Source organism: Dendrobates tinctorius, unplaced genomic scaffold (assembly GCF_039654945.1).
Source record: "Dendrobates tinctorius isolate UK_male_01 unplaced genomic scaffold, ASM3965494v1 ptg000035l, whole genome shotgun sequence".
NCBI classification, from domain to species: domain Eukaryota; kingdom Metazoa; phylum Chordata; class Amphibia; order Anura; family Dendrobatidae; genus Dendrobates; species Dendrobates tinctorius.
Genome location: NW_027361703.1, coordinates 70,877,793 through 70,898,134, shown reverse-complemented (window position 1 = coordinate 70,898,134; position 20,342 = coordinate 70,877,793). Strand labels below are relative to the sequence as shown.

General features: G+C 42.7%; 1 protein-coding gene across 3 annotated transcripts in view; it reads right to left on the bottom strand.

Moving 5' to 3' along the window:
- The window catches only part of RELN (reelin), a 1,162,997-nt gene that overhangs the window by 149,987 nt on the left and 992,668 nt on the right, over positions 1-20,342 (bottom strand). For all 3 annotated transcript variants that reach the window (XM_073573631.1, XM_073573629.1, XM_073573630.1), the window contains exon 35: positions 7,814-7,954. In XM_073573631.1, the coding sequence (XP_073429732.1) occupies positions 7,814-7,954 (141 nt within the window). The remainder of the gene's footprint in view (positions 1-7,813; positions 7,955-20,342) is intronic.

The following is a 20,342-nucleotide window of genomic DNA, read 5'->3' as shown; positions in this document are numbered from 1 at the left end:
TATTGGGGATGAAGGTACAGCAAAACGTTCCAAACATCTTGCACACGCCCCCTTTTTCCGCTAGCAACATATCCAAAGCCATCCTATTCTGATGTGTCATTAAAGAAGTTGGGCCTAATTGTTCAGCTATCCCTTTTACTGCATCCCTTGTGTAATTTATAAACCTTTGCTGATTATAATAAATATAATTTATCCAATCCACATTCTTATTAATTGTCACCCACCAAAAGAAAATTGATTCAAAACCTGCTGCTATCTGGTTCCTGGCCTTGTACTCATCCGGTACCCCTCTGGGTACCCCTATATTGTCTATATAAACTCTAGGATCAAAGGACCCAGCAGGTACTGACCTTCTATTTCTGTGTAGGGTTTCAACATTCATTCCACCTCCTTTAATCTCTTCTGATGAAATTATTTTAAATGGCCTGAGCACTTGAACTAGAGCACAGCTGCCAACCCAACCTGGTGGCAACCTAGGCCTTAATTTCATATCTCCACATAACCACCATATGTCACTCCTTGCTATAGTTTGGTTTTGAAACCAACTGGCTTTAAAACCTCCTGTATCTGTATTTATTGGGATGGTGTTGTGACAAAACTCTGAAGTTAGATTTCCTACCCATCTTCCTGGTCCTGTTCTCAGGAAGCAAGTGTAGTCACCTGGATATGCATAAACTCTAGGTGGTACCTGATCAATTTTTGCTATTGGATACCGGACTGATAGAGATTGACACAGAACATTATCACTAGGGTCATATGTGGCATTATACAAAGCTAGAATACACTGTAAGTCTACTTGATCCTGTTCTGAATATCTGAGGGGAATAGTCCCTAAATGGGGCCTAGCGGTTGCACATGCAATACAATCAGTTTTGTTATTTTGCTCTGTAGTATACTTCATCCATAGCAACCATTCATTCCTCTCTGTGTAGCCTGTTTCTACGGCTAACTTCTCCTCATAGCCTAATTCTCCAATTCCATCAACATCCAACATTTCTCCTGACCTTTGGGGTTTGTCCTCCTCTTGTTCCTTGTCCTGTGCAGGAACAGCTTTTAACCAAAATGTTCCCTGCTGAACCTGTCTACCTGGGGTATACAGTCCCAATACATAGAGACCTTCATCTCCAAGAGAGGGTTCATCCAGTGTTATAAGGAGAGGATTGCAAGAGAATCTCCAGTCCAAAACCTCTGGATCACAACCCCATTTTGGAATGGGTACAGCAATATTCATCCTCTTGAGGAGAGGCTTTCCTGATGAACTAACACGAGTCATGGCTTCCTCTGGCTTATACCCCCATGACGTTCCCGTGTTCCAAGCTGCATCTGACCAAGAATTACAGTTCTCATTTCCAGGTCTAGTTACACAGATATATACCACCGCCCCTTCAACTCCTGTTAGATATTTATAATTGGGGTTGCTACTCTTCTTCCCAAATTTAAGATTCCATTGACACTTCACTATCCGACACAAGTCCACCCTAAATGTAGCTGTTGCTGCCTTGGTGTCAAACCACAAGGTTACTGATGTGCTATTCTGAAGTGTCTCGTCCAGTTGTCCTTCTTGCAGTAGAGCTGCCAACATCATCAGGGACAGGACCCATATTCTTCCACTCCAGGACCTCATAGTAGCTTGTGTAGACCGGTCTTCCGTTTAACTCTACGGATGTGGCTTAGCGGGGACCATCAACCAGTGGCTCCAGTGGTCTTCGTGTCTTTTGGTCAGCAACCAATGTCTGGATTAACTAAAATAGAATCAAAAACTTATTTGTACACAAATGGGAGTCCCTTTTGGACTCCGGACCTGCTGCAGGGGTTGTCAAATAGTCACAACATCTATGTGGACAAGAGAGTACCTCAGTTGTGGTAGCTTCTGACATCAGGAAGGCCTCCAGTCCCCTGAAAAGAGATCAACACACACGAGCACATACTTCATACATCTTACCTTGGGCAGCCTGTATGAAGTCAATCTGCAGTCATTGAAACGGATAGGAGGGCCCAGGCGCACGTGTATGTCTATGGCATCTTTCTAGTCTATCTGTGTTGTGCGCATATAATCTATGTTAATGTAAAGCTAAACAGGTGGACCCAGCATCTTTCTTCAGAGCACATAGTTTTTGTCTTCACTCACGTGCGTTGAGTCATGAGCCATCACATGGTGCAAGGATTTTGGCAAACATACCCACTGTCCCACCATCCACGGTTCTGAGCTCCAGCTTCCGACCAGACTTCAGTCTCTTCCCCGGTTGGTGACCGAGTCAGAGCCTGTAAGATACTTAAGTCTAACTGGTTATCTTTAATGCTCACCATGACCAGTGGAGGCGCCTCAGGGGTCTCCCAGTACCTTGGTCTTCTGGCTGATTCCCAGCCACTTTGTTTGCTTCGTGCTCCACGGGTTCCTTCTCATATGTACCCTCACTTCCACTATGGCAACCTCTTCCAGGGCCTGTTGATGTAAGAAAAGACCTTTTCTCCCCATATGGGGCTGCAGTTGTGGGTTCACCTGAAAACAATGACTTGTATATGTGGTGTCTTGCTTACCTTAAAGCCCCCTAAACGCCTCAATGAGTGCCGTCAACTCCACCTCCCCTGTAGAGTTATGAGGGAGGAGTGGTTCTGCTTTCTACTATCTCATGCTGTGTGATCGCCATACAACCAGGTTCTTGGACCTTCCGGAAAGAAAAACTCAAAATCCAGATTAATGAGAGATACCTTTATGGATTAAAAATATTTAAAAATAGCTGACTCTCCTCTCTTCTCCCCCCCTTTGGAAATCACCATATTAATACCGAATAGGGGGCAGAGTGGTGGATTTCCATTACACATATAACGGGATTTCCTCTTTTTTTTTTTTTTTTTTCTCTCTAACACATACTAAAAGCATTCCTTATCTTTACTACCTGACAATTGCCTTCCATGGATATCTAACACTGCTTCAAGTCAAAGGCAACGTTGTACCTTGAACCATCTGCCTCTCCTTTTTTTTTTTTTCTTTTTATCAACATGCATTCTAAAAAAAAAACTTGACATTATGAAAAACTAGCTGTATACCTTCTACAAATACGTATTATGCTATAATGTGAATCCAGTGAGCAAAGCCGCAAGCTGCGCTTCAACCAGGTACGTCTCTGGTTGGCCATTATTTAATGGACATCTGACAAGATTATAATTTTCTATGTCACTTAATGAAATTCCGTCGACCCAGGGAGTTGCAGGAATACCATGCACATTGAGCCTAAACACTTTATACTCTGGAAATCTGTCTGACAGAAATCCAAAACCAGTGAGCTGTTGGATATACCCTCCTGGTATAATTTTGACAATTCTCCAACCTTCAGGAGATATAATCAACATTAATCCAAATGTGCAATTAGGGCACGACATTTTCTCATGGAATATCTGGCACACACACACACACACACACGGCAAGCAATACAACAGAATTTCACACATGAGATCATGCACTTCCACTTATCAGCAGAGAGTCTCAAAGGTCATTCACATTCCTTCACACAGATTCAGTAAACTGTTAACTCCTTAAGCTTATTACCTCCTGGTGCTCCTGCTAAAAATCCTATCTATGTTTTCTGGTTGATACTTGACTGTATTGGGGCGAAAAATTCTCCTGGCTTGTCCTAAAATGTAAAATGCCTATGGCTTGCGGACCCGTACTGACTGCACTTCGCTATCTCAATGTACAGGCCGCACCTAGACCATATCTCTCTATCTGCCTCTTTCTCTGGTTGCTATTCACTTATTCTCTTAATATACGCTATTACTGTGTGCCCACATCTCAACAAGTCTACTTCATTATCACTGTGCTTAGCAATATCTATGCCGACATAGACTGCATCCCGTTGTTTTATGAGGTTCCCGCTCAATGTTTGAACTTGCGTGTCCTAAACTGAAACTGATCAGTTGATAGGCATCAAACCCATGGGAACCTTGATAAGAAGGTTAACTATTTAGTGGTCCTGGCCAGACCTTGTGACCCACCTGGTCACCTGACACTAAATCTCTACGTACTCAGTATGAGATGGCACTTCTCTACAGTTATAATAAACCTATATATACCAGAGAGCAAATCCAATTAACTATAGGCAGACTAATATGATCCAAATTTTCTTATTAGCCCAGTAAAAATCTTTTCCCTCAACTAAACCTGCTGAGCCTTGTATACTCAGAGATCTTATTTATCAACCAGAAGACTAAAGCTATCATTAGTATGCAGGCTAATGTAATCCCTACTACCTCAAAGTTCTTTAGCACCATTAGAGGGCAGTTTGTGCGTATCAGACAGAATAGAAGGTGGATAGACCTATCCTGTCTGTAACGGCGTTTTAACACCGTAATAGTACCTCTAGCACTCTCCAAGAGGACGTACGCAGCCTTCTTTATGCGTATGCCGCCAGAGACGTGTCCTCACATGAATCCTGGCAAGCCAGTTACCATGGAGAGACGCTCCCAAGGGGCAAAAACACAGTAAAGAATTCCTAGTACCCTCAAGGTTGGTTCAATCATTCATGCGCAATCATACGTAGCAGCTTTTAGGTTTCTCCCTCCAGCATACGTATTATGTATCACAAGGATATTCTACGGTTCTTAGCACTGGTATTTAAGAAGACAGACTATACTGTACCCCAAGAGCCGGTTCAGAACAGTTAGCAGAGGGGACACACAGAATTTGTAAGAATCAATGGCTCTTACCTTCACCGGTGATTTTGATCTGTGTGTCCTCTAGGCCGTCAGTCTGCGGGTGCCGGATTTCAGGATACTGGGGTCTTCTGTTGTAACCAGCCCACCCAGGGACGCCAACTGATGAGTTTGTGATTTGATCTTTATCTCTCAATGGGAGATCGATATGCTGGAAGGTTGCCAGATTTTGATCTGAGGCCTACTCGAGTAGCGGAGAACAAACACACACAGAGACAGGGTATGTATCTGCAGGATGTTCCCCCTTTCCTGATTTAATTAGGTAGCTTATATGCTCATTTGAGTAGGCGGTAACATTACATCATCACATTTCATTGGACAATTGATCATTCAACAGTAAGCATAAATGGTTCCAACCAATCATATTCATATTCGTTAACCAATCAGATTGTACTCGGCTGTTAATTATTAGTATTTGTGTAGACGTGCTGAAAGCTTTAATAGGTCTTGGGTAAATTACACAAGACCCCAATATTATTCTCATTAATCTAGCCTCATGACAGTTATAGCTCCATTAGCCTCATTAACCTGTCTTACTAAGTATTCATGGCCCCAGTATCTACCTAGCATGTGGACGTGTAGTTTCAATGTCCAACTGGGTGCAGTAAACAGTTTATCCATCACGTACAATTTCTTATGAAGAATAAGGTTATAGGTAATCATTATCATGAGACAGCATTTTCATATACAGAGTATGCATGTAAGACCCCAGAAATACATGGTTCCTCATCCCCATCCTTGTCTGCGTGGCTCCTCATCCCCCTCCTTGTCTGCATGGCTCCTTATTCCCATAAATGTCTGCATGGCTCCTTTTTCCCATCCTTGTCGGCATGGCTCCTTATTCCCATCCTTGTCTGCATGAATTATTATTCTTAACCTTGTCTGCATGGCTCCTTATTCCCATCCTTCTCTGCATGGCTCCTTATTCCCACCCTTGTCTGCATGGCTCCTTATTCCCATCCTTCTCTGCATGGCTCCTTATTCCCATCCTTGTCTGCATGGCTCTTTATCCCTATCCTTGCATGCATGGCTCCTCATCCTTATCCTTGTATGCATGGTTCCTCATCCCTATCCTTGTATGCGTGGCCCCCCATGAGAAAAGCACAAAAAAAACCTACCTACTTTCTCTGCGCGCCCTCGCAGCATCTTGTTACGGTGACAGAACACTGTGACAGAAGACGGCGGGGAAGGGGGAGCAGTGGGTCACAGTAGGCAGGAACTGGTGGCTGCGGATGTAACTGTGCCCGCTGCTAAAGAGAAATGAATATTCATTGCCAGTGCAGTGAATATTCATTTCTCTTTAGCAGCAGGCACAGTTACATCCGCAGCCACCAGTTCCTGCCTACTGTGACCCACTGCTCCCCCTTCCCTGCAGTCTTCTGTCACAGTGACTTGTGTATAAGCTGAGGGGGTGTTTTCAGCACCAAAAAAAATGTGCTGAAGGTTTACTCAAGCACCTCTGCTCTCCATTTAATGAATTGTGGGGCAGACAAGAATTTATTCAAAAATTCACACCTACTGCAAGGGAAATTATGTGTATAAACCAGGTATTTCATTTTGCTAAGCAAATTCTCCCAGGAAAAACTCCTCTCCGGATATCAGGTTTTGAGAACAAATGCTTGCAAGATCCATTGGGGAAAGGAATGATTTCTTTGATTTACTCTACTATTAGTCCACCTTACGATGAAAGAAAATTAGATTATATGTTACAATGGGAGGAAGATTTAAGGTACTGTCACGCTTAGGGATGCACCAGCGATCCCGACCAGCGAAATTACGCGGTCAGGATCGCTGGTGCATCGCTAAGTGGTCGCTAGTGAGTTGCCACACAGGCAGATCTCACCAGCGACATCGCAGGGGACATTGGTCGCTACTTACCTGTCACACTAGGCGATCCTGACGTCCTCCCGCCCAGCTCCACGCTCGTCTCTCCACAGGAAGCGCCGCAGGAAGCTGACGACGAGAAACAGTCCTGGACATTCTCGCGCGATCAGCGATAACCAGCGGGGGAGCGGGTCGTAGGTATCACACACAGCGATATCGCTAGCAATATCGCTATAACGTCACAAGTTATAGCGATATTGCTAGCGATATCGCTAAGTGTGACAGTACCTTTAGGATTCGTCATGTCGATTGATGACTGGTACTGTAGTAGTGAGACATTATCTAAAGGTAGTTATCAAACTTCATTGGTAGAGACTTCTTTGAAGGTTCTACATAGATCCTACTACGTACCATAGAGAATTTATAATATGTTCCCTAGTGTCTCGGGTGATTGTTTCAGGGGATGTGGGGTATCGGGGGACATGAAACATCTGGTGGTCTTGTACAGTGGTCTCGGTGCTCTGGAAGAAAGTGAAATGTCTGGTAGAACAAATCTTTGGGGAACAAATCGATTTAGAGCCCTCTGTCTTTTTACTGGGTACTAAGCCGCCGAGGTTCTCTAAAAGTTTTCATAAATTAGTGAATTACTTGAGTATGGCAACAAAGATTCATATAGCTGCAAAGACCCCTTCACTGTCGATATCTTTGGTAAAGGAAAGAATGAATACCATCATGTTATATGAGCGGATAGAATCTACTAGATCTGATACGTGGAACTTATTTCTCAAGGTCTGGAATCCTTGGATAGAATTACATCCAAATACACAACTAGACTTGGCTTTGCGGCTTTTCCTTTAACCGTTTATGACTTATAGAAAATGCCTTACCAGAACTCATAACAAACATTGGGTGCTTACTTGAGACGAATGTTTCAAATTGGTTCTTCATATTACTATTAAGCACTGTATGGCTGAACTCCTGCTGCCTATCCTTCCCCTACCCCTGTCTTGTCCTTTTTCTAGTATGTCTAATTTGTTATTATAAATATAATAATATATGCTCCCTTGCATGGGAGATTGGTTATTGTTTGTGTGTTTTCATATGATGTTTCAAATAAAACTTATTGAAACTAAAAAAAAGTGTTGAAAAACTCGCCTTATACATGAGTATATACAGTATATGGATTTGCTATTTTATTTCTCTGTGAACTACAATTCAATTCTAAAAGGATAGTTGAAAATATGCTATTTCAGCTATTATATCTTTATTCAGAACTTACACACAGTGGCCTGATTCACATATCCCATGTCCTGAACACATCCAAGGGCATCCTGAAGATAGAATAACATTATCAAGGGCCCAGGCATCTGCACCAGGCCCATAAAGTTTCTGTATCCATCTGAAGCGAGTCCTCGGAGAGCTGCCAGAAAAATCAGAGCTAATTTACACAATTATATCACAATTTGCAATCAATACTTCATGAGTGCAGAGTCAATACGGTAATTTATTTATTTGCAAAACATATTTAATATGCAGGTTGCTGACTCAGTCTCATCCAAAGTGGTGAAATGTTACAAGAGCCAGAACAATACATCTAGTTAAAGACAACTTGAATCACATACAATCCCCAATTGTATTATATTAATAGACGGTTTGACGACTCTTGAAGCAGATTTACCGGGAAATCTGTCATGAGGCAATTTTGATACAGAAACACGTGATTAATTCTTACAATAAATGCTTCCACATAACAGATAATTTATGACAGAAGTAAGAAAAATTACTGTTACCCAAATATGTCATTTATTTTCATAAAAAAATCTAAATAAACTGAGTGAGCATTGTAAATATACCCATATTTTTGTACATATTTTCTCATATAATATTTTTTCCTCATGTTAAAATTATCCTATGCATAATATGCATGGTTTAAAAATAATAGTACCCCTGGTTCACAGCACAGTAATGAAAGTTTTCTAGTGTTGTGCTTAAGAACAGAATTATGACAACTATCTAATATACACTCACTGGCCACTTTATTAGGTACACCATGCTAGTAACGGGTTGGACCCCCTTTTGCCTTCAGAACTGCCTCAATTCTTCGTGGCAGAGATTCAACAAGGTGCTGGAAGCATTCCTCAGAGATTTTGGACCATATTGACATGATGGCATCACACAGTTGGCGCAGATTTGTCGGCTGCACATCCCTGATGCGAATCTCCCGTTCCACCACATCCCAAAGATGCTCTATTGGATTGAGATCTGGTGACTGAGGAGGCCATTTGAGTACAGTGAACTCATTGTCATGTTCAAGAAACCAATCTGAGATGATTCGAGCTTTATGACATGGCGCATTATCCTGCTGAAAGTAGCCATCAGATGCCTGTTCTTAGCTGAGAGGAGTGGTACCCAGTGTGGTCTTCTGCTGCTGTAGCCCATCTGCCTCAAAGTTCGACGCACTGTGCGTTCAGAGATGCTCTTCTGCCTACCTTGGTTGTAACGGGTGGCAATTTGAGTCACTGTTGCCTTTCTATCAGCTCGAACCAGTATGCCCATTCTCCTCTGACCTCTGGCATCAACAAGGCATTTCCGGCCACAGAACTGCCGCTCACTGGATTTTTTTTCTTTTTCGGACCATTCTCTGTAAACCCTAGAGATGGTTGTGCGTGAAAATCCCAGTAGATCAGCAGTTTCTGAAATACTCAGACCAGCCCTTCTGGCACCAACAATCATGCCACGTTCAAAGGCACTCAAATCACCTTTCTTCCCCATACTGATGCTCGGTTTGAACTGCAGGAGATTGTCTTGACCATGTCTACATGCCTAAATGCACTGAGTTGCCGCCATGTGATTGGCTGATTAGAAATTAAGTCTTAACACACAGTTGGACAGGTGTACCTAATAAAGTGGCCAGTGAGTGTATAAAGCTCAAGTGTGTGTATGTATATACTGTATGTATGTATGTGTGTATGTCCGGGATTGGCATCCGTACCGTCTCAGCTACAGCCACAAAATTTGGCACAGTCACACGTCTGGACCCCAAGAGCGTCCTAGGCTATGTTGTGAGGTGAAATTTTAACCCCGCGCGTTCCAATTCACCAAACAATTTTGCCCCTATCTACATAATGGGGAAAAAGTGTGTGTGTGTCAAGCCCCGCCCCTCATTATGATGTCATAATGGTTGCCATGGCGATGCTGATGTCATCATAGGTTGCAAGCGCCGCCGTTCATTATGATGTCATAATGGTTGACTATGGGATGGAGGATGTGTGATGGGTATATGGGCACTGGACTATGGGATGGAGGATATGCATGACGGGTATATGGGCACGGGACTATGAGATGGAGGATGTGTGATGAGTATATGGGCACTGGACTATGGGATGGAGGATATGTATGACGGGTATATGGGCACGGGACTATGGGATGGCGGATATGTATGATGGGTATATGGGCACGGGACTATGGGATGGAGGATATATATGATGGGTATATGGGCATGGGACTATGAGATGAAGGATGTGTGATGGGTATATGGGCACTTGACTATGGGATGGCAAATATGTATGATGGGTATATGGGCATGGGACTATGGGATGGAGGATGTGTGATGGGTATATGGGCATGGCACTATGAGATGAAGGATGTGTGATGGGTATATGGGCACGGGACTATGGGATGGCAAATATGTATGATGGGTATATGGGCATGAGACTATGGGATGGAGGATGTGTGATGGGTATATGGGCATGGGACTATGGGATGGAGGATGTGTGATGGGTATATGGGCACTCGACTATGGGATGGAGGATATGTATGATGGGTATATGGGCATGGGCCTATGGGATCGTGGATATGTATGATGGGTATATGGGCATGAGACTATGGGATGGAGGGTAATTATAATTTGCTATAACTAACCACAGTTAGTTACTATGCCCGGGCAGCGCTGGGCCCTTCAGCTAGTTTAAAAACATTTATCAACAGCAGACCAGTTGTCATGATAGTTATTACCATAGTCTAACTGGAGGAGAAACAAAATCTAGAATATACATTTTGATATATATATATATATATTCAGAGAAGAGTGAAGGAAATAATTATTTGATCCCTTGCTGATTTTGTAAGTTCGTCCTGTGACAAAGACATGAACAGTCTATAATTTTAAGGGTAGGTTAATTTTAACAATGAGATAGAATATCAAAACTAAATCCAGAAAATCACATTGTATAAATTATATAAATTTATTTGAATTTTGCAGTGAGAAATACGTATTTGATCCCTCTGGCAAAGAAGACTTAATACTTGCAGGCAAAACCCTTGTTGGCAAGTGACAACATTCAGACTTTTTTGTAGTTGATGATGAGGTTTGTACACATAAAATAGAAAACCTAGAGGGCACCACACACGAGGATACACACAGAGTCTGCAAAACAACAATAGTAAATTAGAAGAAAAAGCTACAGACTAGAACCAGGATCACCCGAATAAATTTAATATAAGTTTATTAGATACAAAAAGACAAACCAAAATTAAAAACATTTAAAAGTCGCAAAAAATGACAATAGTTAAACCCTATTTAGCACACAATAGAGCTAAATAACTCCCCCAAGACTCAATATTGCACAACGGCTATATATAGTATCAGATATCATATAAATCAATATATCCTTAAATGTAACAGATACACATACATGCAATAGGCACTCGGCATAATTCAACCTCAAAATTATTTATAAGGTAATTCGTCTGTCCCCTATATGTGAATATGGATCATTATAATGTAGCTTAGATAAATGGTCCCAATGTTTCAAATCTCCATAAATAAAGCAGAGTACTACATCAAAAGGGAACAGAAACAATCTACCAAACAGATCAATAAAGTATCACCAGGGTTGTAGATACAAGAAGCCAATAAGGCTAAAAAATACCCATCACGCCAAAAAGAAGGCTGAATGCCGTAACATGGGGATATCAGTTGCTGGGGGAGCTTGTGGAGATGCCCGACGCATGTTCGCCACAACTGGGTGGCTTCGTCAACGGCTATATATACTATATATAGCCGTTGTGCAATATTGAGTCTTGGGGGAGTTATTTAACTCTATTGTGTGCTAAATAGGGTTTAATTATTGTCATTTTTTGCGACTTTTAAATGTTTTTAATTTTGGTTTGTCTTTTTGTATCTAATAAACTTATATTAAATTTATTCGGGTGATCCTGGTTCTAGCTTTTTCTTCTAATTTACTGAGGTTTGTACACATGTCAGGAGGAATTTTGGTCCACTCCTCTTTGCAGATCATCTCTAAATCATTAAGATTTTGAGGCTGTCGTTGGCAACTTGTAGCTTCAACTCCCTCCATAAGGTTTGGGATTAAAGTCTGGAGACTGGCTGGGCCACTCCATGACCTTAATGTGCTTCTTTTTGAGCCACTCCTTTGTTGCCATAGCTGTATGTTTTGGGTCATAGTCTTGCTGGAAGATCCAGCCACAACCCATTTTTAATGTCCTGGTGGAGGGAAGGAGGTTGTCACTCCATCCATTCTCCCATTGAAGCGGTGAAGTAGTCCTGTGCCCTTAGCAGAAAAACACCCTCAAAACAAAATATTTCCATCTCCATGCTTGACAGTTGAGGACAGTGTTCGTTGGGTCATAGGCAGCATTTCTCTTCCTCCAAACATGGCAAGTTGAGTTAATGCCAAAACCCTAAATTTTTGTCTCATCTGACCACAGCACCTTCTCCCAATCACTCACAGAACCATCCAGGTGTTCATTGGCAATCTTCAGACGGACCTGCACATGTGCCTTCTTGAGCAGGGGGACCTTGTGGGCACTGCAGGATTTTAAACCTTTACGTCATAATATATTACCAATGGTTTTCTTGGTGACTGTGGTCCCAGCTGCCTTGAGATCATTAACAAGTTCCCTCTGTGTAGTTTTTGGCTGATCTCTCCCCTTCCTCATGATCAAGGATACCCCACAAGGTGAGATTTTGCATGGTGCCTCAAGTCGATATAGATTAACAGTCATTTTGTATTTCTTCCATTTTCTTACTTTTGCACCAACAGTTGTCACTTTCTCACCCAGCGACTTACTAATGGTTTTGTAGCCCATTCCAGCTTTGTGCAGATCTATGATCTTGTCCCTGACATCCTGAGAAAGCTCTTTGGTGCTGCCCATGTTGTAGAGTGAGAGTCTGACTGTTCAATTGAGTCTGTGGACAGGAATCTTTTATAAAGGTGACTATGTAAGACAGCTTAATGGTTGGTAGGGGATCAAATACTTATATCTTACTGCAAAATGAAAATAAATTTATATAATTTATACAATGTGATTTTCTGGATATTAGTTTTGATAGTTTATCTCTCAATGTTAAAATTAACCTACCCTTAAAATTATAGACTGTTTATGTCTTTGCCAGTTCGCAAACTTACAAAATCAGCAAGTGATCAAATACTTATTTCCTTCACTGTGTACATATACAGTATACACTCACTGGCCACTTTATTAGGTACACCTGTCCAACTGTGTGTTAAGACTTAATTTCTAATCAGCCAATCACATGGCGGCAACTCAGTGCATTTAGGCATGTAGACATGGTCAAGACAATCTCCTGCAGTTCAAACCGAGCATCAGTATGGGGAAGAAAGGTGATTTGAGTGCCTTTGAACGTGGCATGATTGTTGGTGCCAGAAGGGCTGGTCTGAGAATTTCAGAAACTGCTGATCTACTGGGATTTTCACGCACAACCATCTCTAGGGTTTACAGAGAATGGTCCGAAAAAGAAAAAAAATCCAGTGAGCGGCAGTTCTGTGGCCGGAAATGCCTTGTTGATGCCAGAGGTCAGAGGAGAATGGGCAGACTGGTTCGAGCTGATAGAAAGGCAACAGTGACTCAAATTGCCACCCGTTACAACCAAGGTAGGCAGAAGAGCATCTCTGAACGCACAGTGCGTCGAACTTTGAGGCAGATGGGCTACAGCAGCAGAAGACCACACCGGGTACCACTCCTCTCAGCTAAGAACAGGAAACTGAGGCTACAATTTGCACAAGCTCATCGAAATTGGACAGTAGAAGATTGGAAAAACGTTGCCTGGTCTGATGAGTCTCGATTTCTGCTGCGACATTCGGATGGTAGGGTCAGAATTTGGCGTAAACAACATGAAAGCATGGATCCATCCTGCCTTGTATCAACGGTTCAGGCTGGTGGTGGTGGTGTCATGGTGTGGGGAATTTTTTCTGGGCACTCTTTGGGCCCCTTGGTACCAATTGAGCATCGTTGCAACGCCACAGCCTACCTGAGTATTGTTGCTGACCATGTCCATCCCTTTATGACCACAATGTACCCAACATCTGATGGCTACTTTCAGCAGGATAATGCGCCATGTCATAAAGCTTGAATCATCTCAGATTGGTTTCTTGAACATGACAATGAGTTCACTGTACTCAAATGGCCTCCTCAGTCACCAGATCTCAATCCAATAGAGCATCTTTGGGATGTGGTGGAACGGGAGATTCGCATCAGGGATGTGCAGCCGACAAATCTGCGCCAACTGTGTGATGCCATCATGTCAATATGGTCCAAAATCTCTGAGGAATGCTTCCAGCACCTTGTTGAATCTCTGCCACGAAGAATTGAGGCAGTTCTGAAGGCAAAAGGGGGTCCAACCCCTTACTAGCATGGTGTACCTAATAAAGTGGCCAGTGAGTGTATATATATATATATATATATATATCCTAAAGGGACTATTTTCATCTTATTAAATTTCTTTAGTTAGTTAAACAGTATAAGAGAAAATAAGTAAGTTTGCAACAATTCACTTGCTTTCTCTATCTGTTTTCCTTCTCCTGCAATCTGAGCTTTTATCATACAAGGTATACAGCTTGTTTCCAAGAAGCTCAGCCACCTAAGCCTGGCCGAGTGTGCTTAGTAGTTACAATCCAGGAGAGGAGTTACAGTGGGGAAATAAAGTGTTTAGTCAGCCACCAATTGTGCAAATTTTCCCACTTAAAAAGATGAGAGGCCTGTAATTGACACCATAGGTAGACCACAACTATGAGAGTCAAAATGAGAAAACAAATCCAGAAAATCACCTTGCCTGATATGGCAAGATGTATTTTTCAAATTATGGTGGAAAATAAGCATTTGCTCACCTAAAAACATGAAAGATTTCTGGCTCTCACAGACCTGTAACTTCTTTAAGAGGCTCCTTTGTCCTCCATTCATTACCTGTAGTAATGGCACTTTTTTGAACTTGTTATCAGTATAAAAGACACCTGCCCACAACCTCAAACAGTCACACTCCAAACTCCACTATGGTTAAGACCAAAGAGCTGTCGAAGGACACCAGAAACAAAATTGTAGCCCTGCACCAGGCTGGGAAGACTGAATCTGAATTAGGCAAGCTGCTTGGTGTGATGAAATCAACTGTGGGAGCAATAATAAGAAAATGGAAGACATACAAGACCACTGATAATCTCCCATGATGTGGGGCTCCACACATGATCTCACCCCAAGGGGTAAAAATGATCAAAAAATCCCAGAACCACACAGGGTGGACCTTGTGAATGGCCTGCATAGAGCTTGGACCACCGTAACAAAGGCTACCAGCAGTAACACACTACGCCGCCAGGGACTCAGGTCCTGCAGTGCCAGACGTGTCCCCCTGCTAAAGTCAGTGTATGTCCGGGTCCGTCTGAAGTTTGCTAGAGAGCATTTGGATTATCCAGAAGAGTATTGGGAGAATGTCATATGATCTGATGAAACCAAAGTAGAACTGTTTGGCAGAACTTGTCATGTTTGGAGGAGACAGAATGCTGAGTTGCATCCAAAGAACATCATACCTACTGTGAAGCATAGGGGTGGCAACATAATGCTTTGGGGCTGTTTTTCTGCAAAGGGACCAGGACGACGGATCCGTGTACATGAAAGAATGAATGGGCCATGTATCGTGAGATTTTGAGTGCAAACCTCCTTCCATCAGCAAGGGCATTGAAGATGAAATGTGGATGGGTCTTTCAGCATGATAATGATCTCAAGCACACCACCAGGGTAATGAAGGAGTGGTTTCGTAAGAAGCATATGAAGGTACTGAAGTGGCCTAGCCAGTCTCCGGATCTCAACCCCATAGAAAACCTTTGGAGGCATTTGAAAGTCTGTGTTGCCCAGCGACAGGCCCAAAACATCACTGCTCTAGAGGAGACCTGCATGGAGGAATGGGCCAACATATCACCAACAGTTTGTGCCAACCTTGTGAAGACTTACGGAAAACGTTTGACCTCTGTCATTGCCAACAAAGGATATATAACAAAATATTGAGATGAACTTTTGTTAATTACCAAATACTTATTTTCCACCATAATTTGAAAAATAAATCTTGCCACATCAGACAAGGTGATTGTCTGGATTTGTTTTCTCATTTTGACTCTCATAGTTGTGGTCTACCTATGATGTCAAATACAGGCCTCTCTCATCTTTTTAAGTGGGGGAACTTGCACAAATGGTGGCTGACTAAATACTTTTTTTCCCCCACTGTAACACATCATATCCCAGTCAGCTCTCTCTAGTCCATTGATTTCTACACAGCAGATAGCTGCAATATCCTTGCCCTCAGCTTCTGACCATGATGCTCCTATCAGTTCTGTAAAATCAGGAGTTTCCCTTGACGCCAGCATCAGTAGTTTCCAGGGCAGTTCTCCTAATCACAGCTCTCAGTTTACTGAGCAGTATGCTTGTTCCAATGCCCTGTTATCACTGTATACAAATACAGTGATAAGAGTGTAGACACAGAACAAACACTAACAAACTTTTAATGTGCAGTATCAGGATGAAGATCTTGGATCAGAAGTGTTAAGGCCCCGTCACATTAAACGATGTCCCAGCGATCCCACCAATGATCCGACATGATGGGTTCGCTGGGACATCATTAGGCTGATCGCTGGTGAGCTGTCACATAGACAGCCCCAGCGATCAGGACCAGCGACCCTTGACGCTGGTTTCTAATGTAAACGTCGGGTATCCAGGAGCCGTGCGACTCCTCAATACCCGCTGTTTACCTTGGAAACCGGCGTACACGCTGGTTTCCAAGGTAAACATCGGGTATCTAGGAGCCGCGCGACTCCTGGATACCCGACGTTTACCTTGGAAACCAGAGTGTATGCCGTTTTCCAAGGTAAACAGCGGGTATCTAGGGGCCGCGGCTCCTGGATACCCGACGTTTACATTACCAACCAGCGTCGCTGATCGCTGGTCTCTCGCTGCCACACGCAGCGATGCGCGCTGGGCAGCGGGAGACCAGCGATCGAAAAATGGCCCAGGCCGCTCGAGCACGATCGGCGATAACCGGCAGGGGGGCCGGTCGCTGATCCCCATCACACACAGCGATCTCGCTGGTGAGATCGCTGATGTGTCACAAAATCAGCAATCTTGCTAGCAAGATTGCTTAGTGTGACGGGGCCTTAACTCAAGAAGGAGTGCTCACACCCAAGGCAACCAAGAGGTAAGGAGACTGCAAAGCTCTGAGCTACTCTAGAGGCAACGTGAGAACAGCCCTTTAAGCATAGAGGTTTGCATTTTTAAAGGATACTAGACAGTGCTGTTATTTCCTCGTATACAGTATCTTAACCTCTTCCCGACCGCCCGCAGTAGATAAACGTTGGCGCTTGCTGGGCTTTGTGCAGCGCCGACGTTTATCTACTGTCGGCGGTTTTGTGCCCCCCGGGACCCCCACATACCTTACAACGCGGGGATCCCGGTGCACAATGCATGCTGGGACCCCCGACGTCATCGAGACCTGATTGGTTCAGGTCCTGATGACGTCAGCGTCACAGCAGCCAATGGGAGCGATCGCTGGGAAAGCTGCTTGTTTCCCGGCGATCTCACTCATTGTAACGCGGCTTCTCCTCTGATCTAACACTGACAGAAGATCAGAGGTGAAGCAGCGTTACTGTGTGACTAGATCGCTGCCTGGCACAGCTGATCGCTGCCTGGCACAGCTGTGCCAGGCAGCGATCTTGTCACACAGTAACGCTGCTTCTCCTCTGATCATCTGTCATTGTGAGATCAGAGGAGAAGTCGCGTTATTATGTGCCAGGCAGCGATCTTGTCACATAGTAACGCTGCTTCACCTCTGATCATCTGTCAGTGTGAGATCAGAGGAGAAGTGGCATTACTATGAGTCAGATCGCAGGGCAGCAATCTTGTCACAAAAATAAAAAAAGTAAAGAAAAAAAAAAGCAGGTACACAGGTAAGGGCTAGGGCTAGAGCTAGGGCTAGGGCTAGGGTTAGGGTTATGGTTAGGGCTAGGGTTGGGGCTAGGGTTAGGGTTAGGGCTAGGGTTAGGGCTAGGGTTAGGGCTGGGATTAAGGTTATGGGTGTGTTGGTGTTAGGTTTTTGGTTAGGGTTATGGTTAGAGCTGAGATTAGGGTTAGGGGTGTGTTGGGGTTAGGGTTGGAATTAGAATTGGGGGTTTCCACTGTTTAGGTACATCAGGGGCTCTGCAAACGCGACATGACACCCGCAGACCATTCCATCAAAGTCTGCATTTCAGAACGTCACTACTTCCCTTCCGAGCCCCACCGTGTGCCCAAACAGTAGTTTTCTCCCACATATGGGGTACTACCGTACTCAGGACAAATTGGACAACAACTCTTAGGGTCCAATTTCTCCTGTTACCCTTGTGAAAATAAAAATTGGGGGCTAAAAGATCATTTTTGTGGAAAAAAAAATGATTTTTTTATTTTCACGCCTCTACATTATAAACTTTACTGAAACACTTGGGGGTTCAAAGTGCTCACCACACATCTAGATAAGTTCCTTGGGGGGTCTAGTTTCCAAAATGGGGTCACTTGTGGGGGATTTCCACTGTTTAGGTACATCAGGGGCTCTGCAAACGCGACATGAGACCAGCAGACCATTCCATCAAAGTCTGCATTTCAGAACGTCACTACTTCCCTTCCGAGCCCCACCGTGTGCCCAAACAGTAGTTTTCTCCCACATATAGGGTACCAACGTACTCAGGACAAATTGGACAACAACTTTTGGGGTCCAATTTCTCCTGTTACCCTTAGGAAAATAAAAATTGGAGGCTAAAAGATCATTTTTGTGGAAAAAAAATGATTTTTTTTATTTTCACGGCTCTACATTATAAACTTTAGTGAAACACTTGGGGGTTCAAAGTGCTCACCACACATCTAGATAAGTCCCTTGGGGGGTCTAATTTCCAAAATGGGGTCACTTGTGGGGGGTTTCCACTGTTTAGGTACATCAGGGGCTCTCCAAATGCGACATGGCATCCGATCTCAATTCCAGCCAATTCTGCATTGAAAAAGTCAAACGGCACTCCTTCCGTTCTGAGCTCTGCCATGTGCTCAAACAGTGGTTTAGCCCCACATACGGGGTATTGGCGTATTCGGGAGAAATTGCACAAAAAATTTTGTGGTTCATTTTCTCTTTTTACACTTGTGAAAATAAAAAAAAAATGGTTTTGAAGTAAAATGTTTGTGAAAAAAAGTTAAATGTTTATTTTTTCCTTCCATATTCCATTCATTCATGTGAAGCACCTGAAGGGTTAATAAACTTCTTGAATGTGGTTTTGAGTACATGGAGAGGTGCAGTTTTTAGAATGGTGTCACTTTTGGGTATTTTCTGTCATATTGACCCCCCAAACTCACTTCAAATGTGAGGTGGTCCCTAAAAAAAAATGGTGTTGCAAATTTTGTTGTAAAAATGAGAAATCGCTGGTCAACTTTTAACCCTTATAACTTTCTAAAAAAAAAAATTATGTTTCCAAAATTGTGCAGATGTAAAGTAGACATGTGGGAAATGTTATTTATTAACTATTTTGTGCGATATCACTCTCTGATTTAAGGGCATAAAAATTAAGTTTGAAAATTGCAAAATTTTCTAAATTTTCGCCAAATTTTTATTTTTTTAACAAATAAGCGCAGATCATATCTAAAATTTTTTACCACCATCATGAAGTACAATATGTCATGAGAAAACAATGTCAGAATCAGTAGGATCCGTTGAAGCGTTCTAGAGTTATGACCTCATAAAGTGACACTGGTCAGAATTGAAAAAATTGGCCCGGTCACGAAGGCAAAAACAGGCTCGGGTGCGAAGGGGTTAACAAGGTCTTTCTCAGCTATTTAGACACATACCTTTGCTTCTAAATAATTTACTAACAAAAAGTCATTATAATTGTCTGCCATGTTACGCATAGTGTAGCTGGAGCCTGGTCTCAGTCACTATTTTGATAAACCTGCAAGCTCGCATTCCACTTGTCACTTTTCACTCTCTCCTATCCATACTACTACAATAGTCAGCCCCCTCCTCACACATCAGCAAGAGGGACTCTGCAAGCTAACAATTTCCCTCTAAATTTACCTATTTGATGCCAGCATGGAGAAAGTGAAGGGCTATAATAATTCAAGTCTCTTCCTATCTGTCCTATTTATGTTTTATCTTTTTCTTATATCATAATTCAACACACAAAATAAAACGCAATCATTTTAAACAATTATTAAAATAAAACCCCACATAATATAAAAAATTTACATAAATAATGAGAAACAAATTTATCCCAGTTCCTGAGTTCCCAGCATTTTGTCCATTGAATCAAACTCATTTTAAAACGAAGTATGCAGACTGCAATAGAATGAAGCAACCAGACAGTAAAGAGCACACAACTGTTAATACTAGATTTTCTAAAATTAAATTCACCTATTGGGGTAATATAACACTGATGACTAGAGAAACACTTCACTACATCTTACAAATATTATTGAGATGTACAAATAATCACCTATGT